Below are 24669 nucleotides of genomic sequence, written 5' to 3'. Positions count from 1 at the left end.
TAAGTTAACGAATTTTAGAACTTTGACAAAATGGACACTTTTTAAGAAGAACATAACATTCAAAACTGACTCATGAAGAATTTAAAAACCTGAATAGTCTCATAGCCATTAAAGAACTGGGAGTAATAATTTAAAGCATCTCTACAAAATACACATAGACACAAAAATATACACCCATACATATAATAAGCCTGGATGGTTTTACAGGTAAGTTCTACCACAGAAAATCCCACTCTTAAATAGACTCTTTTAGACATTATAAAAAGAAGATATGCTTCAGCTCATTTTATGAAGTTAATATAACTTTCATACCAAACAAGACAAGGATTGTATAAGGCAGGCAAATTATAGGTCAATTTAAGTTATAAATATAGATCCACAAATTCAAAATAAAATATTATCAAACTGACTTCAGCATGCATTAAAAAATTAAACCAAGGAATTAGCATTAAAAAGTCTATTAATTTAATTCACCAAATTAACAGATTAAAGGGGAAAAATATGATCAATTAAGAAAAAGCATTTAATAAAATTCAACATATTCATGCAACAATTCTTAGTAATCCAGAAATAGAGGATATAGGAGTGGGCCTCAGATAGGCCAGATAAGCCTGAATCTACTGAAGGGCTATTTCTGGGAAATTTATCTTTGCTTCACTCAATTGTCTGAGGGAGAAAAAAAGGTACTGAGGGTGTTCTGCACCGGTTATTTGTACCTGGAGAACTTGGCAGGCACATAAAAAGATTCTTCAGGAGTTGGGGCCAAGAGGATACAAAACCTCCATGGAATACTTACTTTGTGGTACTTTCCACAATTGTATTACCATGGGGAACTTTGGAGGACCTGGGAAGTCCTACCTCTATCTGAGAGAGTATGATGTTATCGCCTACTTTATGAAACCATCTTCATAAGTTTTCTTTTCCTTTGCTTAAACTTGATATTCTCTGTGTCTGTTGGTGTCTTTCTGTTAATCATATTATGGTTCCGTTACAACAACAATGAAGAAGAGAACTTCTGTCTACTGAAAACCTATAGTAAACATCATTTTGTGATGAAATACTAAAAGCATTCCCTTTAAAAATAAAAAATAAACTTGGGGCTGGGCACGGTGGCTCATGCCTATAATCCCAGCACTTTGGGAAGCAAGGCAGGAGGGTCACTCGAGACCAGCCTGGGCAAAATAGCAAGACTTTGTCTCTACCAAAAAAAAAAAAAAAAGACAAATTTAAGTGCTATAACTGCTTCTATTCACCACTCTATTGGGTACTGGAAGTTTTAGCCAACATGTAAGATAAGAAAAAAAGAATTGGGAAAGGAAGAAACAAAACTGTAATAACTCATAAATAATGCATTTATAGATTTAGAAGAACCAAGAGATCTACAGAAAAATTATCAAAATTAAAATAATTCAGTGAAGTTGTTGTATAAAAGTTCAATATACAAAATTATATCTTATAAACCAAAAAAAGTTAGAAAACATATATTTCTTAAATAGATGCCCTGCCAAAGCAACAAAAATTATAAGGTATATAGGAATGATTCTAACAAAAGATAACCCTTATGGATTATCAAAACTTATTGTAAGACAGTAACGAATATAGTTTCAGAACAGTGCCTATTTACCAAAAGTAGAGAGGTATTTTAATAACTTCACAATTGATACGGACTTGCAGATGTAAACTACTGAACACTAGCCCTGGTTTATCATGTTTATGAGTGGAAAACTTCAATATCATAAAGTCTTGATTTCTCCCCTAATTAAAAATTCAACTTTAATCAAAACCACAGGAAAATGTTTTATGAAACTTGACAAGCTGATTCTAAAATTTATATGGGAAAGCATAGGGCCAAGAATTCATTTTAAAGAAAAGAATAGGTGGGCGACTACCCCTATTAGACATCAAGGGTTATAATAAGGCTATAAAATAAATAGAATATGATATTCACTCCGGGATGGACAAATTGACTAATGAAACAGAAAAAAAGCCCCCAAACGGAACCATATATATGGGAACTTGGTATGACAGCTGTAACATTTTAAATCAGTGGTGAAGATTAAATAAATGTTGTTGAAATAATTGGATATCCATATAGAATAAAATGAAATTAGGTCCCAATATTTTGCCAAACAAAATGATAAGCTTTAGGGAAATAAAAATCCAAATATGATAAGCAAACCTTTCAAATGTCTAGAAGATAAAGCTTTTGAAAATCAAACTTTCATAACCTCAGGTGGGAAAAGTTTCTTAAATAAGGCACAAAGCTCGAATTATGAAAGAGCTTGATAAATTTGACTATGCTAATATTAAAAAATGTCTATATATCAAAAGATAGCACAAAATAATGAGGCAACCCCAGATGGGGAGAAGTTATTTGCAGTACACAAATAATCATGAATTAATAATAGCCAGAGTTTATAAAGAATGCCCCCAAATCAATAAGAAAAAGGTAGCCCAGTGAAAAATGGGTAAGGGATATGAAAAGGCAATTCACAAAAAAGGAATCTAACAGTCAATAAACACATGAAAGATGCTCAAATTACTGGTAATCAGATATGGAACATAGGTTTTACAGCTTATAATAGAGATGTAAAATAACAGTGGCATAAACAAGATAGAAATTTCTTTCACAAGCAAAAGTCTAGGCTGATGAGGTGGCTCTGCTCCATGAAATCATCAAAGCTGTCAAGTCACTCTTGGTAGAGGCCTAGGTGTCCCTAGGGTGTTGTTCTGCTGTCCCTAGGGTGTTGCCCTTTTCTGTGTGGCCCAAGATGGTTTACTGCCACATCTGCATTTCAGTCAGTGGAGGTGGAAAGGGCCAGGGAGGGCATGCTGGGCAAGGCCTAGAAGTTAGCACATCATTTCTCATAGCCCACGTATCCTCACCTAGCTGCGGGAAGCCTGGGAAATGTAGTCAGTCTTTTTTCTGGGTGGCCATTTGTTCTGCTAAAGAACCTTTGTGGAGCAATATCTAACACATCAGGTAAGTGAAAAGTATTTCACAGTCATTTGATTGGAAAAAAATTAATTGTTTGAGAGCAAGTGTTGACAGTGATGTGGAGCAAGGAGAATTCTCATAAGCTGCTTGTGGAGCATACAATCAGATTGGAGAACAACTTGACAACATCGAATAAGGTTGAAGATGCATATACTCTGAGGAAGCAATTCTATATCGAGAATACACTGTAAGGAAACTCTTACACATGTGCACAAGTGGACATGTACAAGAATGAGTTCAGTATTATTCGAATTACCGAAATAATTTGAATTTTTTTTTTTTTTTTTTTTTTTTGAGACAGAGTCTTGCTCTGTTGCCTGGGCGTGAGTGCTGTGGCGTCAGCCTAGCTCACAGCAACCTCAAACTCCTGGGCTCAAGTGATCCTCCTGCCTCAGCCTCCCAAGTAGCTGGGACTACAGGCATGCACCACCATGCCCGGCTAATTTTTTCTATATATTTTTAGTTGTCCAATAATTTCTTTCTATTTTTAGTAGAGACGGGGTCTCGCTCTTGCTCAGGCTGGTTTCAAACTCCTGAGCTCAAACAATCCGCCCGCCTCGGCCTCCCAGAGAGCTAGGATTACAGGCGTGAGCCACCGCGCCCGGCCTAAAATTTTTAAATGTCCATTAACAGGAGAATGGATCAGTTGTGGTACAATCATATGATGGCATTCTATATAGGAGTGAAAATGAATGAAGTTTAACTTCATGTATCATCAATGGATAAATCCCAACAATATAATGTTAACAAACAAAAACAAGTTGTGGGAGCTGGGTGTACTGGCATGTGCCTGTAGTAGTCCTGGCTACTCAGAAGGCTAAGTTGGGAGGATCGATTGAGCTCAGGAGTTTGAATCCAGCCTGGACAATGTGGTGAGAGCCCCCCGCAACCCCTGTCTCTAAAAACAAAACAAAAAACAAACCCAAGTTGTGGAAGGATATATATATAGTATGATACCATTTATATAAAGTTTAAAAACATTCAAAACATCTCTATGAATTGTTTGTAGAAATATATGTATTGTTGGGTATTTGGGGGGAATCTGACAAATAGCACCTCTTTTTTCCTGCCCAAGTTTTGAACCAGTTGAGAAATCAAGTAAGAGTCAGCAGATGAAAACCAAGCTATCATTTTAATTACTGATAAAGGCTGGACCGAAGGCTATGGCTTAATATGACAACCACAATGGTCTTGCTACCTCTTTACTGCCAGTCTAGACTTTAGAACAGTTCATCCATGGGAACGTTGGCAGAGCAAATGTTCCCTCCCCTATCCCCTAGGTCACTGCTTCCCACTAATCTGGTAGAGTGAAGTGGAGAAAGAGACTAAATCTCTTACCCTCAGAACATATTATTTGACAGATGTAAACAGTCTAGAACCCTGAACCAACAGCTCTCACTTACCAAACAGGGGTGGGGCAAGGACCCAGGAGGCCTTAAGGAAAATCTCTCCTTATGAAAACTAGAAGAATGGAGAAGAAGAATCCTAACACATATAATAAAAGTTCAAAAACATTCATGGAGATGGTAAGAACTAAATTCAGCCTAACAATTACTCCCAGGGCAGTGGTTCTTAAACTAGTGTGTATCAGAATCGCCTGGAGGGCTTGTTAAAATCCAGATGAATGGACCCCACCCTGAGTTTCTGATTCGGTAGGTCTGGGATAGAGCCCAAGAATTGGTATTTCTAGCAAGTTCCCAGGTGATGCTGATGCTGCTGGTCAGGGGACCACATCTTCACTTGCTTTAGGGCAAGGTGAAGAAAAGAAATGGTATCAAGGAAAGGTAAGCAGAAAGATGCAATAATATTTGCAATGTTTTATTTTTTAAGCCGAATGGTGAGTATGTGGACCTTATTTTCTACATTACTTTCTAATCAAAGTAATGAAATATTTCCACGTAAAAAGTGATGATGGAATGTATAATAATCTGGAAACTTCTGCCTTAATACTTGCAAATCAGCTGATAACTCAGTTTGGAGGAGTAACATGTTACATTCAGACTAATTCAAAATAGGTATGTTAAAATACATTTTAATAGGCTAAATGGTTAACAATATGGAGCAATAATATTATTTTTTGTTTGTTTGTTTGAGACAGAGTCTCGCTTTTGTTGCCTGGGCTAGAGTGAGTGCCGTGGCGTCAGCCTAGCTCACAGCAACCTCAAACTCCTGGGCTCAAGCGATCCTCCTGCCTCAGCCTCCCGAGTAGCTGGGACTACAGGCATGCACCACCATGCCCAGCTAATTTTTTCTGTATATTTTTAGTTGTCCAATTAATTTCTTTCTATTTTTAGTAGAGACAGGGGTCTCGCTCTTGCTCAGGCTGGTCTCGAACCCCTGAGCTCAAACAATCCGCCCGCCTCAGCCTCCCAGAGTGCTAGGATTACAGGCGTGAGCCACCGCGCCCAGCCAATAATCTTTACTAATTGTTACAGTTTTTTAGATTTTTCAAATTGTTTCTATACTTATTAAGATTAGTCACTTTTTAATCAGAAATGCTTTATTAAGTACTTCCCAATAAGTATTTGGCTTAATATACTAAAACCTACTCTCTGAAAACATTCAAGTTTTACTTTATTTTATGTGTAACGTATATTTCATGTGAAATTTAGCTGTTTGAAACTTCAGAACCAGAGAATATGCTTTTTTTTTTTTTTCCTAGTTTTCTGGAAACTCTTCCCTTTTATCCCCAATTGGATCTGGTGAAGAATTTGTAGTTGCCTTTGCTTTTTGACTGATAGTCTTTCAAAACTCCCTTTACCTTACTAATTCAATTATTACATGCATAGATATTGCTAAAGTAGGCAGATAACTGTTAGAAAACATTTTTGAACATTTTATATGCTCTAGAATTTAAGTGCCTTGAAAGTTTGTATAGAAATCCATCCATCAATAATTAAGTATAGAATACATTTTTCTTGGGAGGCTGAGGCAGAAAGATTGCTTGAGGCCAGGAGTTGGAGGTGGCAGTGAGCTATGATCACACCACTGTACCTCCAGCCTAGGTGACAGAGTGTGACCCTGTCTCAAAAAAAAAAAAACCAAAAAACAAAAAAAAACAAGAAAACCCCAAACATTTTTCTATTAATTTATCTATTCACAAAGAACTTAATTTCTAGGACTATTACAACCAAATGATGGCCACTTGCATGGGAGTCAAAAGTTAAGTCTTTGGTGGGCATGTGTGATATCTTGTACATTTCGGCAGCATCTTATCAACTCCAAGCTTTTGGTTAAACAGCAAAAATGTGACTCAGTGCTGGAGAGCATCTAATTCGATGTTCATTCTTAGTTAATAGGAGTATAATTACTACTACATGCCTTTCTGAAAAACAGTGTAAAAAAGGTGTCAAAGCTTTAAAAATATTTATACCCATTAGCTTAGGAATTCCACTTCCAGAGCTCTAGCCCAAAGAAATTATCTGAAATGCCAACAAAAATCTGGGCACCAAATCCTTATTATAGCATCACGTAAAACAGGGGGAAATAATACAAAACATAAATATTCAATTATAAGGGAATAGTCAAGTCATTTATGGGTTACTATACCATAAAAATAATATCTCTTACATTTATTTTTTAAAAATGTTATGAAATGAGAAAATTCCTAAGGTATAATTTAATGTGAAATTTGGATATGTATACCATATGTAATTGTGTATATTTATAGCATTGTATTTATAGTATGGTTTCAAATATTAATATATGCATAGAAAATGACCAAAAGAATATTTTTTGATGATAGAATTATACATGATTTTATTTTTATATTTTTCTGTATTTAAGAAAATAGGCAATAAAAACTTCATGTTTTAAGCCTAAGCAACATAGCAAGATCCTGTCTCTACAAAATAGTTTTTAAAAAATTAGCTGAGCGTGGTGGCCCATGCTTATAGTTCCAGCTACTTGGGAGGCTGAGGCAGGAGGATCACTTGAGCCCAGGAGTTTGGGGTTGCTGTGAGCTAGGCTGACGCCACGGCACTCTAGCTTGGGCAACACAGTGAGACCCTGTCTAAATAAATAAATAAATAAAGTATACATAATATTAAAGCTTAGTTCATATATATTTTCTGATTTTTAGCTCCAATTTTCACATAAAATGCATCAGATTATCTAAGAACAATTTAAAATATATTTGAACAGTAACGCAGTTTAAAGCTCTCTTTCATCACACCATTCAGAAATTCTGGTATCCTTGTAAAGAAAATTATTTCTCATAGTCATGAATTCTACATTTAATTTATAGCCTTCATTATAAATTTTGCTAAGCTCATCCAATTTAAAAATTTATTGTACCGTTTCTTAAATAGCCTTTTAAATTTTTTATTGTACAGGTTGATTGCATAATGCAGTTTCTCAACCATTTCTTCATTATCACTTCCCTAAGGAGCCCTTTTTAGACATTTTGTTTTCTTAATCACCCCCACCCCGTGAAATTTTAATATCTGTTTATATACTGTATGTATATCCATGCTTTATATGTATAAAGAGTAAGATTTTTTTTCACCCTCCCAAGAACAAATTTTTGCCCCTTTGGAGGCAATATTGCCCCCTTTGAGAATTCATGGCCTCACAGAACATTGTGGGAAAATGTTATCTTAACTTTTGCAATGAATCTCAAGCCCATGTGTCTTGTTTTTATAGCTGCCTGCCTCTCAAACACCACCTGGTGACCACTCCAACACTACTACTGTGGGGAGAGAAAGACGCATTTATGGAGGTTGAGATGGCCGAAGTCACAAAGATTTATGTTAAAAACTATTTCAGGCTAACTATTTTGTCAGAAGCCAGTCATTGGCTTCAGCAAGACCAACCTGACATAGTGAACACATTGATATGGACATTTCTAAAAGAAGAAACAAGAAAAAAAGATTGACTTTTCTTTATCTTGTGTGTGGGGTCTATAATGAAATCTCTAAATAATTTTTAAAAATTGTTCATCGACTTCCTTACATTTTATTGGGAAAAATTGTTTTAATATGCTTTAACATAAATAAATATCCTAACAAATGGTATTGAAAAAAATCTCAGTGTGTGAACATGTAATATAATGTTGATTTTCCTCTGTTGTATTTTGCACAGAAAAGCATCTGCCTTAAAATGTATACGCTTGTATAAGAAGGAAGTTGGGGAAAATGGCTCAGTTTTGGTTTCTTGCTTTCTTTACTCTGTTAACATATGGTGCCTTTTACAAATGAATATTAAAGATTAGCTGTGCCATATTAAAAGGCAAACCTGCAATGGTATAAATTTTTGTTTCATTGTTCAAAAGTTCTTTTTACTATTTTTTTAACCATTAAAAATTCTATTATCACATCTCTTGGATTTATAGTAGATATAGTATATCTATTAGCTTGAAGGCAGATATAACTAGATGAATATGCATCCTTAAAATGGGCCATAATTACTATTTATGGAAGATTAAGCTGTTTTTAAAACTGACATCTTGCCACATCAAGAGATGATGTGGAGACTCTCATATACATATCATATTTATACATATATAGTTTTTAAACATTATGAAGTAGGGGAGCATATTTATTAAATTACTTGCCTCAGTTCTCCAGCTTAATTCATGAGAGATTTAGAAAAAGGATCAAAATGTCCTTTTGCCCTATTCAATGCAACAAGAATTGATACTGTACTTCCTATGTGCACTATTTGAATCTAAGTTCCACAGGGCAGGGATTTTTTATTGTTTTGTTAACTGATATATACCCAGAGTCTAGAATAAGGGCCTGGCACATTGTAGGCCTACAGTAAGTAAATATTTGCTTAATGAATACATAATATATCTGACATACTGCTAGGCACTATGGGGAAAATATTAAAAAAAGATGACATGGCAACATGAAAGTTTCTGTTAAGCATACACTGAATGCAGTCAAACAAGTATTCAAGAGTAGAAATGATCATTACTAATGACAGTGGGAAGAGAGTTACAGAATAGAGAACAATACTAGCTCAAGGAACTACTACTCTTGGGTTGTTCTCCTTGGACATGAGAGACAGCCAGTAACATTGCCAAATAAAAGCACGTTGGAGACTACAGTGTTTCCGAATAAGCCCTACATTGGTGAAAGGAATGCCTCCCTCACTAAGCATGGTTCTGATAGTGACAGAAGAGTAGAATGTGCCTAAAAATTCTCATTATTGTATCATAGCAACTTGTATTTACAATAAAAGCCCAATTCTCTCTATACATTATACTGGCCCCTCATAACAACATTGCAAGGTAGAAAGTGCAACCAATCTCTAGATGGTAAAAATGAGGTCTAATGAATAACTTTGCCAATGCCCCAGTGTAAGTGCTGGAGCCAGGATCTGACCTAGATGCGTCTGGCTGGAAAACCTATTATCTTTCTACTTACATCAATTCCATCTAACAGACTTTGGTATCCACAACACTCTCTTCCTGTTTTAGCAGTAAATTGGTGTGTTTCAATAGATGGAAACATCTCTCAGAAACCTACAACTTTACCTTTAATTCTGGGAAAAGGAGTTCAAATCAGCAATTAGCAAACAGGAATATTCCATAGAGCTGTGGTCCCCAATCCCCAGGCCTCGGACTAGTACCAGTTGGCAGCATGTTAGGCACCTGGCTGCAGAGCTCTGCCCACCCCAACCCATCCCCCATCCCCCATCCGTGGAAAAATTGTCTGCCACAAAACTGGTCCCTGGTGCCAAGAAGATTGGGGACCACTGCTATAGAGCATTGTCAGAGTTGCAAATGCTACAAGGATAGAAGAAAGCCTGCTTCACACCAACTTTGTGCTTTCCTCTCGATCATTTCCTATGGGCAGCAACAAAGGAAGGAATAGGACTTGCTGTGTGTTGACACAATAGAGTAATCCTGACTTTAATGAAAACCTGTAACTGACAAAGGTGACTTTAAGGTTTGTTGCTGTTGCTACTTATGTCAGTTTTGAACGCTGACAGGTTCACGCGGACTAATGTTAAGACTATAAATCAAACTTGCCGTAGCCAATTCTGGCCAATCATAATGAATGTCCTCTAATTTTCAATGGAGTTGGAAAAGTACTTGTAACAAACAGAAAGGCTCAAGGGTGCCATCACTTAAGCCTCTTAGGATAAAGAGATATTACTGTCTCCATAGAAATCAATGTGTAGGGAAAGTAAATGAATTTGACTCACTGACAAAACGGATCACAGTAAGTAGACATTACTAGTAATGGCACCTAAATTAATAAGTTGTAATTAATATTCATCTATTTAAATTAATATATCCCTACTAGGTATATAATATATGCATAATATAAATGTCAGAAATTACGTGAGAATAATTTATCAAGCATATATGTCAAAAGCAAGATGTTCACAAAAAATGAAAAAGATTATTTTTTTAACTTCAAAATACACATAAACTCAGAAAAAAGATTGTTCTGTTGATATGATTCTAATTCTCCTGTTACATAATATACCATCCTTGATTTTTCTGATTTTAAAGGTAACACATCATTTCCCATTAATCCACAGTTGCCTCTAAGAGTGTTAAGTATGTGCAAACTGAGAAAGCATTTGAATGTGGGGGAGGGGTACATGCCAGAGGCTGTCCCCAGATCCAGGCTACCCACATCCTCCGTCTACTGAGAAGTGGGTTTCATGGCTCGGTGGTCAACGGACTCCGACGTGGAGGTGATGGAGTCTGGGATCGCCCTGGAGGTGATCAAGTCCTTAAACCCTCAGCGGTGGCCAACCCCTTCCTGCAGCAGACACGCATCGGTGCGTGGTGCAGGGCCTGCGTCATCCTCATGGGGGCTGTGCTGGTGCGACAGTGAGGGTCCTGCATCGCCTTCATCTTCCTCTGGCCGGTGGCCACGCTTCTCCCTTTGGCCATCCAGCTCAACCCGCCAAGCCCGACAAGATTTGGAGAAGAAAACTGGTGAAACCAGCCCTCAAGCTCCTGCTTCAGGGGGTGATCTTTTTCACTGAGTTTTTGGTGAAAGTGAAAGGAAAAAAGGCCACGTGGGACGAGACCCCCATCTTTGTTACAGCACCACACTCCACTTTCTTCGATGCAATCGCCTGCGTTGTGGCGGGGTTGCCCTCAGTGGTCTCTGCAAGTCAAAACGCGCATGTACCATAGGCTGGGAAATTCCTACTGTTAATGCAGTCAGTGCTCGTGACCCAAGAAGATCACAATTCCAGGAACAATACCCGGAATGAAATCCTGAAGCGAGTGACATCCATACGAAGTGACCACAGATCCTGATTTTCCCAGGAGTGTGCACCAATCACTCCTGTCCAATCACTTTTAAATTAGGGGCCTTCTCTCCAGGTATTCCTGTGCAGCCAGTCCAAACACCGTGGACACGGTGACCTGGACGTGGCAGGGGTTTCCAGGCTTGTATGTTGACCCTGAGTCAACCCGTCACCAGGGTGGAAATTGAGTTTATGACTGTTAATATCCCAAATGATGAAGGAAAAAAAGGACCCCATTCTTTTTGCCAATACAGTACACGTCAACATGGCAAATGCTTTGGGGATGCTGATTACGGAGCACACTTACGAGGACTGCAGACTGATGATTTTTGCAGGTAAACTTCATCTACCGGTGGACGCTGGTTTGGTGAAATTTACAAAACTTAGCCAGAAATTGAAATTAGATTGGAATAATATTCACAAGCATTTGGATGAATATGCTGCAACTGCAGTTGCCTCAAAAGGAGGGAAGACAGGAATTGAAGAATTTCCAATTTATTTAAAACTCTCAGTTTCAGAGCCCTTCAAACAACTTTTTGCCCTCTTGGACAGGAATAATGATGACAGCATAGACTTCAGAGACTATGTGATAGGTCTGACTGTTCTGTGCAATGCTGCCAACACTGAAAAGATTCTGCAAATGTCATTTAAGCTTTTTGATCTTAATGAGGATGGTTTAATAACGGAACAGGAGTTCATTGCTGTACTTCAGGCAGCTTTTGGAGTGATCTCGGTGTTTCCAGACTCTTTCAGGAAATAGCTGGACAGAACTCAGTGCACATTTCGTACAAGAGATTTAAGAAATTTTCCCTGAAGCATCCAGTATATGCCAAGTTATTTAATTCACACCTAGACCTCCAGGCAGCCAATACATATCATTATCCCAAGAAGTACAGTTTTAATCACTGTATTCAAATGTTACAAATCAGATCAGAAAACGGTGAAAATGCCTTCTAGGTAGGAACAATGACTGAAATAAAAATTATGCTTTGAGGAAGAACTCAATAGTTTTCACTCTAAGTGGAATGGGCACTTAATTATGATATGTAAAATGTGCTTGAGGAATATTTCAATTGCATTTTATAGTGCCCATTTTTCTTCTTTCTTAAGATAAAAGTTGTTTTGATCTGACCTAAATGTAGAAGAATAAATGATCTAGTCATAAACCTTGTTCACTCAGCAGGGTTCTAGTTAGTGCCATTATTTTGTTTAATGCTAAAGTAAGGCCAGAGGAAAATCACAACCCATCACCTCTCCCTCACTTTTGCAGAAGAAATATCTCATTAAGAGCTCTATTGGCAGTAAAAGAAATACATTAAATTACCATTTGTATCTCCTCTGAAAAAAGATCTGCTAGATAAATACCTCTTTGCTCATTCACAACATAGCCCAAATTTTCTTATTTTTCAAGACAAAATAAAAATAAATATCAGGAAGATACAGTATTTGTATGGTGTGTCTCACCCCCCTGACTTTTTTAAAGTATAAAAGTGATTATTTAGAATGAGAAAAGAAATCACAACACATTATAATTTCTGAAAAGCTGGCTACTATCATAAACATAACTTATGAATACAAGAATTCTGACAAATTTTATTTTGTATGAGTCTCATTAAAACACAAAAAAGACCAGGTGCGGTGGTTCACACCTATAACCCCAGCACTTTGGGAAACTGAGGCAGGAGGATTCCCTTGAGGTCAGGAGTTTGAGACCAGCCTGGGCAACATAGTGAGACCTTGACAGAAAAAAAAATGTTTTTTAAAAAATTAGCTGGGCATGGTGGTGCGTGCCTGTAGTCCCAACTTCTCGGGAGGCTAAGGCAGGAGAATCGCTAGAGCCTAGGAGTTGGAGGTTACAGTGAGCTATGATTGCACCACTGCACTCCAGCCTAGGCGACAGAGCAAGATCTCATCTCAAAAAACAAAAACACACACACACATACACACACAAGTTTGTGTTTATAATCACATATTCTTCATTACTGAGAATATTTCTTTCGTTCCGACTAGGCATCAATGAAAACTGAAGCCTCTACTTACTCACACATATATTTCCAATACCTGTTGTTTTAAGACATTTTTCACATAGTGATGTGACCTTGTGCAGGATGAATCAGCAAAATATTCCTGGAAACCTATACCCAGGCAGGGAGCAACAACTTATCTAGACATGAAAGGGAATGTGGACCAATAAACATGCCTCACTAACCCGAAGTTCTGCATCCCCAACTTAGCTTCATTGTGGCTGAATCCCCAAAATGCCTGTAGCCACTCAGTACCACCATCTAGGAGGAAACATTTAATCAATGGTGAAAGACACAGAATCTTCACCAATTGAGGTCAAAATCTCTTACTTTTGACAACTTTACAAAAACATACTCAAATAAACACATTGCTAGGGACCCACCTAGTGCATTGGAAGAGGCTTACGGAAATGGGGCCCCTAAAGCTTAAACCTCCTTAGCTTCCTGATAGTTTGAGAGAGTAGAAAAGAAGAAGAGATGACTGGGAGAAAGGTAAGGAGATGGGGGAGGCAAGGAAAAGGAAAGAAAAAAATCAAATATAGTTTTGAAATAATTTCCATACAGTTCTGCCCTGAGAAAAGGAAGTGGATAAGTGATATTTCGTAATCTTCATCCAGCACAATATTTTCATGATAATAAATTCACATACAGGCAGTCCCCGAGTTATGGATGACCTGACTTACGGCGTTCCATACTTACGAACAGGCTCCCCATAAGGATAGTTTATAATTAAATAAATAATTTGGGAACTAGTTCCTTCTGCGCATGTAAACAAACCCACATATTGTGAGTGGTTCCTCTGTGCAGCATCTTTCCCTAGCCACTGGTTTCATTGTTCATATGGTCGCTTACACACAGCATCACTTTGGTCTTAACTTTTTTATTGGAGTTTGTGAGTCTGTGTTTACCCTATGACCATGCCTCCAAAGGGAAAGTCCACTGCAAGTCCAGGTGAGCCTAAAGCAAAGAGAAAGGTGATTACAATGGAAACGAAAAAGGAAATATTAATAATTAAGCGTTTGGAGAAAGGCCAGATGCCATCATTCATTGGTAAAGCGTTAGGCTTCAGCTGCTAGACTATGGGAACAATTATGAAGGATAAAGTGAGAATAATGGAACATGTGGAAGGCAGTGCTCCAATGAAAGCACCAATTATTACTAAGCAGTGTAGTGGATTAATTATTGAAATGGAAAGGTTATTATTGATTTGGTTAGAATATCAAAATAAGCATAACATTCCTATTAGTCTAGCGTTGATGCAACATTAGGTGAGTGTTAACCTTTAACATTCTTTTTTGAAATTTCTCCTATCTAAACTTTTTGTATAAGTTTGTTTTTATATTCTGTTTGTTTGAATTAAAAGAAAGAGCATAATAATTTCTGTAACTTACTATTACAGTATTGAGGTATTATTATTAATATTACAGCATTACACTGTATTATGATTACACATGAGCCATTATAGTATTGTTATATGAGCCACTATAGTATTGTTATTATTATTATTACCATATATGCACTGTTCATCAGGGATCTAAGTTACATATAAATCTGACCTAAAGATTTCCTCAGGAATGTATCTTATCCATAACTGGGGACCACCTATATATGTAATTCAATACAATGATTTTTAAAAATGTATTAGAAATTATTTATTTAAATAAGAATTTTCACTTAAAAGTAGCTACCAAGGTATATTACATCTTTATTCAAACAATGATACTGTTACTTAAACATTTGCACAGAACTCCTTTGAAATTGTTTCCTTTTTAAATTCAAAAAATTTTTTTAAATTAAGATTTTTAAAAACATTTCAATAAGTTGAAATTTTTTCTAATTACATAGCTACACAAAAAATCAGCATTATTATTATAGTCTACCATTTAACTTCAAAATATTTAATATAGCTTTGTTTAAACCCTCTTAATGCATAACACTTTAAAAAATCTTTTTACTATAAAATAAATACAGAAAACCACACCAAACAAATATGCAGGTAATAATCATTATTATATATTAATAAATATAATCTATATTATATATTCTGAATAGAATCTATTTTAAGATGAATACTCTCACAACCAACACTTGGATCAAGAAATAAAACTTGTTGAGCCACCTTACAAGCCCCTTCACACCCCTATCATGATTACAAACTTCCCCTTCCTTCCAAAATTAAACTGCTTTGCTGACTTTTATAGCTTCATTCCTGTTTATCTTTACATGTTTATCATCCAAATGGGAATATTTTGAGACTACAATGATTAATTTTATGTGTCAACTTGGCTAGGCCGTGGTACCCAGATATTTGGACAAAGATTATTTTTGATGTTTCTGTGAAAGTATTTTTTAGATGAGATTAATATTTAAATCAGTAGGCTTTGAGTAAAGCAGATTGCCTCATCCAATCAGTTAAGGCCTTAATAGAAAAAGTGGAGGGATTCTGCCAGCAGACTGCCTTATAGATGTAAAGGGCAACTTTTACCTGGGTCTCCAGCCTAGAAGCCCACCCTGCAGATTTTGGAGTCACCAAGCCTTTTTTTTTTCTGTTGTGTTTTATTTTTTTCTTATATTGTAATTGATTTAGGTGTTACAAGTTGAATCCCTGTTACATGTATTGTATATGTTATATAGTGGGTTTTTTTTTTTAAGGCCCAGACATTACCACTATACAATCTAACTTTTTTTTTCTGAATATTTAAACTTTATTTTTTTAAAAATTTTTTTATTTCAGAAAATTATGGGGGCACAAACATTTTGGTTACATCAAGCCTTTACAACTATGTGAGCCAATTTCTTAAAATCAATTAATCTGTGTGTATGTGTATATATATATATATATATATATACATATATACATATATACATACATATATATACACACACACACACACATAGAGAGAGAGATTATAGATATAGATATATAGATATAGTATAGACATAGATCTCCTCTTGGTTCTGTTTCTCCGGAGAACCTTGACCTATATAGATCCTATCCATATCCTAGACCCTATAGTTTATTCATGACCATTTTTGACATTCAATGTTTTTTTCTCTACATTCTCTAGCCCATGAAGAATTGAAATATTTTTAAAGTCTTTGTAAATCTATAGGTTTCCCTTCATCACTTTATTTTGCTTACAATTTTTCTATTGCAGAACCTGGGCTTTGATCTGTGGAGTTTCCCATAATCTGTATTTGGCCAAACTGCGTATTTATGGTACAAATTGGCATATCTTCTTGTCCTCTGTATTTTCTGAAGATTGGAATCCAGAGACTTGATCAAATTTAGGTTTGACTCATTTGGAAAGACCATACATGTAGTGTATTTTTCATCAGAAAACATATATTGTCTGGTTTTCTCTCTTTTTGTGATGTTTGCTATGAATGAACTATGAATGCTCATTGCCTAGATCTATTAATCACTAAGGGTTGCAAAATGGTGATATTCTGATTCTATAATTTATTTCCCTTACTTTTTCAATTATTAGCTGGAACACTTTAATAAAGAGATGTTCTTACTCATTTATTATTTGGTTACCCAGTAATACAATTCCTATTGGAAAGACAGCATAAATGCTTGATTTCTTAATGGCTACCTATTTCTAAATAAAATGGCAGTAAGATATCAAAATCACAACTTCCTCGTGCATGAAAACCATCAGTGCTCATCCTCTCCATCACCCTTATAAACCCACCATAGTCAGTGGAGCTAATAAAACTTAACTGCTAGGAGGAAACAAGTGCTGTCTTAGCAAAAGGACATTACTTATTGGAATGGAAGACAATGTGGGAGAAAAGGTAAAACTCTAAGGGGTAACCTTCAAGACTACTTTGTGATGGTAAGTCATAAGCTAATAATATACACTGTGGCAGGACTTTACATGGATTATCTCATTTAGTCTTTCAAATAACCACATGAGATTCTCTTGTTCCCACTAAAGGGAAATTGAGGTTTAGAGAGCTCCACAGATCAGCAATAGACTAGAGCTCAATGGACCTAGACTACTAGACCAGTAGACTAGGTAATACAACTAATAAACAGCTTAAAATGGATTCAATATCATGATTATAAAGTCTGTGATTTTAACCATTATACATACGCAGGGAGGAGCCCAGAACAGTCCAAGTGAGGTTTGTGCACAACTTTCACCTTCATCAGTTCTATCTGTTGCTGTTAGCACTCAGAAGACATTGAACAGATTAGGAGTTGACCAATACTAAGGCAAAATATTACTATACCTTCACTCTTCGGCACAGAGCATTCAGTAATACATTTTTTTAAAGCAATGTATATAAAGCCTCTGTAATTAAAGCTGTGGTATTCGTACATGAATAGATGACCTGAGCAATGTAATAAAATTAAGTCCAGAAATAGACCTAAGGAACACAGAAATTTAGCATATAATAAAGATGGCATCTAAAATAAGGAGAGGTGCCAGGCACGGTGGCTCACAATTATAAGCTCAGTTACTCGGTAGTCTGAGACGGGATGATCATTCAACCCAGAAGTTTGAGGCTGCAGTGAGCTATGATTGTGCCACTGCACTCCAGATTGGGTGACAGAGTGAGACCCCTGCTCTAAATAAATAAATAAATAAAGTAAGAAGGGGCAAAGTCAACTTTTAATAAAGGATATTGAGATAATTAGATAGCCATGTGGGGAAAAAGATAAAATTGGATCTATTCCTCATACCATATAACAAGATAAATCCCACCAAATGAAAGCTAAATATAAAAAGTGAACTCATGCATTATTAGGAAAAAAGAAGGTGACTTCCTTTACAACCTGGAAGTTGGGGAAATCTTCCTACTTATGACTCAAAGTCCAGAAGCAATAAAGAAAAAGAATGGATAAATTTGGCTACATCAAAACACAACACAACAAAACAAAACAACACCTTTTGCATAGAAAAAAAAAAACACTAAAAGCCAAGTCAGAAGACAAATGAAAATGGAAAAAGATATTTGCAACTTATATCACAGACAGAGCTAATATCTCCAACATGTAAAAATGGAGGGGAAAAGACCAAAAGCAAAATGGGCGAAGGATATGAACAGATAGTTCACAGAAGAAATTAAAATGGCAGTTGAGTGAAATGAAATGGAATTTCAACTATGAAAAGAAATGACAAAGATCTACTATACTGGTATGGAATAGCCTCTAGGATATACTGTTACATGAGAAAAGCAAGATGCAGAATAGTACATATAGTACACATGTTATCTTATGTTTAAGAAGGAGGATATGAATATATGGAATATATGGAGCACACACAAATTTATCCTTTTTTTCCCCTTTGTTGCCCAGGTAATTGAAGGAAATTACCCACTTTGTTTCTAATAATATGTAGTTTCACTTTTTACATTTAACTATCTGATCCATTGGAATTTTTATATACAGTTCTTCCCAAAAGAAACACTGGAAGGATGAACCAAAAGCTAATAAAAATGATTATCTATGGGAAAGGGAGGCATTAGGGTAACAGAATGGAGGAAACAGAGAAGGAAATGAGACCTCTGATACAGTTTTAATTTTGGTAATAATATATAAATGTTTTACATATTCAAAAGTAAAATTAAACCAAAAAGCTACAAAGATATTCCTAAAAATCAAACTGAAACAAATGAACCTATTTATATATCAAGGTAGTGATATAACTACATACAGAAAAAAAATTATTTCAAATAACTTTAGAATAATATATATTTTTTGGACACAGAGTCTTGCTCTGTTGTCCTGGCTGGAGTGTAGTGGTGTCATCATAGCTTACGACAACCTCAAACTCCTGGGCTCAAGAGATCCCTCTGCCTCAGCCTCCTGAGAGCTGGGACTACAGGCGCACACCACCATATCCAGCTAATTTTTTCTGTTTCTAGTAGAGACAGGGTCTCTGTCTTGTGCAAGCTGGTCTTGAACTCCTGAGCTCAATCTATCCTCCTGCCTCTGCCTCCCAGAGTGCTAGGATTACAGGCATGAGCCGCTGCACCCGGCCTAGAATAATATTTTGACTATACATCATCAGTGAAATTTATACTATGTACAATTAGAGATGCAAAATACCCTAAACTGAATATAAATAGTCTAATTGTTAGTAATGATACTGGTATTGTTTTGAAACTCTACTAATTGTTATAGCATAATACAAATAAGTAATTTTGTTAATGTTGTTAGGAACCAAGAGTTTTTCAGTGCAAAAATAAAGAGAATAGAACTTAAAAACAAAGAATTTACTATGGTCTAAATGTGTTCCCCCCCATTCATATGTTGAAACTTAATCACCAATGTGATAATATTAAGAGGTGAGGCCTTTAGGAGATGATTAAGTCATGAGAGCCAAGCCCTCATGAATGGGATTAGATATAAGATATAAAAGAGATGCAAGGAGCTATTCATACCTTCCACTTGTGAAGACACAGCAAGAAGGTGCCATGTTAGAAAAAAGGGAGCCCTCACCAGACACTGAATGTGCCAGCACCTTGATCTTGGACTTCCTAGCTTCCAGAACTGTGAGAAATAAATTTCTATTATTTATAAATACCTCAGTCTAAGGCATTTTGTTATATTGGCAGGAACAGATTAAAGCAGAATCTAAAAATCTTGTAATGTTAAATTTGAATTGGAAATATTAGTATTAATTTTTTCTTATAAAAATGTGTATTGCTTAGAAATAATGACAGCCCAATAACAACGAACACACTTAGCACCCAGATTGTGGGCTCTAAATATCATTCCATACTAAAAGGAACTATACCTCCTTGGAGGAATAGCTGAGATGGGAAATATACAGGATGAGCCTGGGACATCTGGTTGTGCTAAAAAGCAAGGAAGCTATCAAAAATTGAAGGATCGTGTCAAAAGGACACAGGAACCAACATGAAGTTACTCCCATTGGCCAGATAGGACGATTTAAATATCAAAAAGAATAATGAAGGCAATTGACTAAAAGATTTTACATATGTAAAAAATTTATGAGTTAATAAAGATATAAAAATACGCTAGACACATTAGAATTAACTAGAGTACTAACTTCTTACTTTTGTGAAAAAAATGATAATTTAAATAAGAGAATTAAGCATTTTTCCTGTCTTTGTAGTGCAAACTGTATTTCTGAATATCCAGATATTTCTAATTGATCAAGGAAAGCTCTTTTCAGAAGAATTCTGGCAAACAAATGTGGAAGGAATGATAGAATTATAAAGTCATTTTATAGCCTGTGGTTAATTGATTCAAGGAAAAATCATCAACTGATAAAACTATCAGATGAAAATTAATGATACATTTTAGCAACATTAAAAGGAGATGTTATGAGAAGGGGTGGAGCAAGATGGGCAAATAGAAACCTCCAGCAATACTCCCTCCAAACGAACACCAAATTCAACAGCTATCCACACAAGGAAGCACCTTCAGAAGAACCAAAAATCAGGTGAGCAATCACAGTACCTGGTTTTAACACTATATCAAGGACAGAGGCATTGAAGAGGGCAGAAAAGACAATCTTGCATTGCCTACACCACTCCTCCCCCACCCCCTGGCAGTGCTATGCCAGCACATTGGGTGGAAAGAGAATCTGTGTGCCCAGGGGAAGGAGAGCGAAGTAATTGTGGAATTTTGTATTGGAACTCAGAGCTGCCCTGTCACAGGGAAACACAGCACAGGACAGAATAATGCTGGTGCCCACAGAGGGCATATTTAGACCAACCCAGACAGAGGAAAATCCTCCACCCTGAAACCTGAGTTCTGGCTAGCCCCCCCACCCCACCAGTGCTGACAAAAAGCAGCCTGGGACCTGAAATAAATTCGTAAGGCAGTGAGGCTACAAAGGATGCAGTTCTTACACAATTCCTGCCTCTGTGCTCGCTTGGAGCCAGTGGATTTGGGGTGCATGTGACCCAGTGAGACACCAGTGGTGTCAGCCAAGCCAGTGCCTATATCGCCCCTTCCCAATTCCTTCTGCTTGGGGAAAGGAAATGAGAGGACTATTCTAAATAGTTCTAATAGTTCTAAAACTATTAGAACAGACAAATTCAGTAAAGTTGCAGGATACAAAATCAATATACAAAAATCAGTTGTATTTCTATATGCCAACTATAAAAATCTGAACAGAAACCAAGAAAGTAATCCCATTTACAATAGCTACAAATAAACTAAAACATCTATGAATAAACTTAATGAAAGACTGTAGAGGACTTTGTTTGCAACTTAAGTATATAAGCTCAGCCGCAGTAAAATAAAGTACCAAGTAGATTCTTGAAGCCCCTGATTTCAGGCCTTAGTTCCTGGATGGCATTTCTAGATCCAGTACAGGAAAGGCATTTCTAGATCCAGAAGGAAACATGCTGCCCCGAAGGGAAGGACCCAGTCCTGGCAGAATTTTCCACCTGCTGACTAAAGAGCCCTTGGGATTTGAATACATCAGAGGTAGCCAGGCAGTAGTCACCATGGGCTTTGGATGAGACTGGGCTGGCTTCAGGTGTGACCTGGCACTGGTGGTCACAAGGGAGTGCCCAAATCATTCCTCCTCCAACTCCAGCAGCCCAGCACAGAAAGTGAGGGAAGAGAGTGAGAGACTGCCTGGTAATCCGGGGACTTCTCCTGTATCTCACCCAAGTCCACCAAGGTGGTACCACCAGGAGTCTGCAAAAGTCATGGCATTACTGGGCTTGGGGCATCTCCAGTGCTGAAACTGCCACAGTGATCAAAGACTTGGATCACAACACTCAATTTCCTTTGAATACCTAGAAAGCCATCTTAAGAAGGACAGGTTCAAATAATACAGGACTTTTAAGATTAGAATAAATACACAACTCTTCAATGCCCAGACATCAACAAACATCTACAAGCATCAAGAACATCCAAGAACACATGAACTCACCAAGCAAACTAAATAAGGTACCAGTGACCAATCCTGGAATGATGGAGAGATGTCACCTTTCAGATGAAGAATTCAAAACAGCTATTCTGAAGAAGCTCAATAAACATCAAGACAATATAGAGAAGGAATTCAGAAACCTATCAGAGAAATTTAACAAAACGATTGAAATAGAAAAAAATCAAGCAGAAATTCTGGAGCTGAAAAATTCAATTGTCAAACTGAGAAATGCACCAGAGTCTCTCAACAGCAGAATTGACTGAGCAGAAAAAAGAATTAATGAACTTGAAGACAGGCTATTTGAACATACATAGTCAAAAGAGAAAAAATAAAAAAACAGTAAAAAGGGATAAAGCATACCTACAAAATGAAGAAAATAGCCTCAAAAAGGCAAATCTAAGAGTTATTGGGGCCGGAAGCGGGGGTTCATGCCTGTAATCCTAGCACTCTGGGAGGCCGAGGCGGGAGGATCACTCAAGGTCAGGAGTTCAAGGCCAGCCTGAACCAGAGTGAGACTCCATCTCTACTAAAAAAATAGAAAGAAATTAGCCGGACAACTAAAAATATATATAGAAAAAATTAGCTGGGCATTGTGGCTCATGCCTGTAGTCCCAGCTACTTGGGAGGCTGAGGCAGAAGGATTGCTTGAGGTTGCTGTGAGCTAGGCTGACGCCATGGCACTCACTCTAACCCGGGCAAAAAGAGTGAGACTCTGTCTCAAAAAAAAAAAAAAAAAAGAGTTATTGGCCTTAAAGAGGAGGTAGAGAGAGAGATTGGGGTAGAAAATTTATTTAAAGAAATAATAACAGAGAATTTTCCAAACCTAGAGAAAGATATCAATATTCAGGTACAAGAAGGTCATAGAACACCAAGCAGATTTAACCCAAATAAGACTACCTCAAAGCATTTAATAACCAAGCTCCCAAAGGTCATGGATAAAGAAATGGTCCTGGGGAAGCAAGAAAAAAGAAAAATAAAATAACACATAAAGTAACTGCAATACATCTGGCACCAGACTTCTCAGTGGAAACCTTACAGGCCAGGATCATATGATCATTTCAATTGATGCTGGAAAAGCATTCAATAAAATTCAACATCCCTTCACAATAAAAACTCTCAAAAAACTGAGTACAGAAGGAACTTATCTCAACACAATAAAAGCCATATATGACAGACCCACAGCAAGTATTATACTGAATGGGAAAAAACTGAAAGCCTTTCCTCTAAGATCTGGAACAAGACAAGGATGCCCACTTTCACCACTATTATTCAACATAGTACTAGAAGTTCTAGCTAGAGCAATCAGACAAGAGAAATGAAGGACATCCAAATCAGAAAGGAAAAAGTCAAGTTATCCTTGTTTGCAGATGATATGATCTTATATCTACAGAAACATAAAGACTTCATAAAAAACTATTAGAACAGACAAACAAATCCAGTAAAGTTGCAGGATACAAAATCAATATACAAAAATCAGTAGTATTTCTATATGCCAACTATAAAAATCTGAACAGAAACCAAGAAAGTAATCCCATTTACAATAACTACAAATAAACTAAAACATCTATGAATAAACTTAATGAAAGAAGAGAAAGATCTCTACAGTGAAAACTATGAAACATTGATGAAAGAAATTGAAGAGGACACATAAGATGGAAAGATATTCCATGCTCATGAATTGGAAGAATCAGTATTGTTAAAATGTCCATACTGCCCAAAGCAATCCCCACTGATGGGGATTCAATGCAATTCCCCTCAAAATACCAATGACATTCTTCACAGAAATAAAGTAAATAATCCTAAAATCTATAAGGAACCACAAAAGATCCAGAATAGCCAAAGCCATCTTGAGCAAAAAGAACAAAACTAGAGAAATCACATCACCTGACTTCAAATTATACCACAGAGCTGTAGTAACCAAAACAGCATGGTACTGGCATAAAAACATACACATAGACCAATGGAACAGAATAGAGAACCTAGAAATAAATCTACACATCTACAGTGAACTTATCTTCGACAAAGTTGCCAAGAACATATAGTGGGGAAAGGACAGTCTCTTCAATAAATGGTGCCGGGAAAACTGGATATCCATTTGCAGAAGAATGAAACTAGACCCCTATCTCTCACCATATACAAAAATTAAATCACGATGGATTAGACTTAAATCTAAGACCTGAAACTACTAAAAGAAAACATTGTGGAAGTGCTTCAGGACATTGGTCTGTAATACCCCCAAAGCACAGGCAACCAAAGCAAAATTGGACAAATGGAATCACATCAAGGTGAAAAGCTTCTGCATAGCAAAGGAAACAATCAACAAAGTGAAGACACAACCCACAGAATGGGAGAATATATTTGCAAACTACTCGTCTGACAAGGGGTTAATAACTAGAATACATAAAGAGCTCCTCTGACAAAGGATTAATAACTAGAATATATAAGGAGCTCCAGCAACTCAATAAGAAAAAATCAAATAACCCAATTTAAAAATGAGCAAAAGATCTGAATAGACATTTCTTTTTCTTTTCTTTTCTTTCTTTCTTTTTTT

General features: G+C 36.6%; 1 protein-coding gene and 1 pseudogene across 1 annotated transcript in view; both read left to right on the top strand.

Annotated features, from left to right (window-relative positions):
* The window catches only part of EPHX4 (epoxide hydrolase 4), a 35719-nt gene extending 27598 nt beyond the window's left edge, over positions 1–8121 (top strand). The window contains exon 7 of the mRNA XM_012661080.1: positions 7643–8121. Coding sequence (XP_012516534.1) covers positions 7643–7874 — 232 coding nt within the window. The 3' untranslated portion in view covers positions 7875–8121. The remainder of the gene's footprint in view (positions 1–7642) is intronic.
* Positions 8122–10190: 2069 nt separating this feature from the next.
* On the top strand, positions 10191–12178 carry LOC105823760 (annotated as a pseudogene).
* Positions 12179–24669: the final 12491 nt, after the last annotated feature.

This window comes from Propithecus coquereli, unplaced genomic scaffold (genome assembly GCF_000956105.1).
Source record: "Propithecus coquereli isolate 6110/MARCELLA unplaced genomic scaffold, Pcoq_1.0 Scaffold7, whole genome shotgun sequence".
Lineage (NCBI taxonomy): Eukaryota > Metazoa > Chordata > Mammalia > Primates > Indriidae > Propithecus > Propithecus coquereli.
The sequence above is the reverse complement of the archived record's forward strand: the minus strand, read 5'-3'. Positions and strand labels throughout refer to the sequence as shown.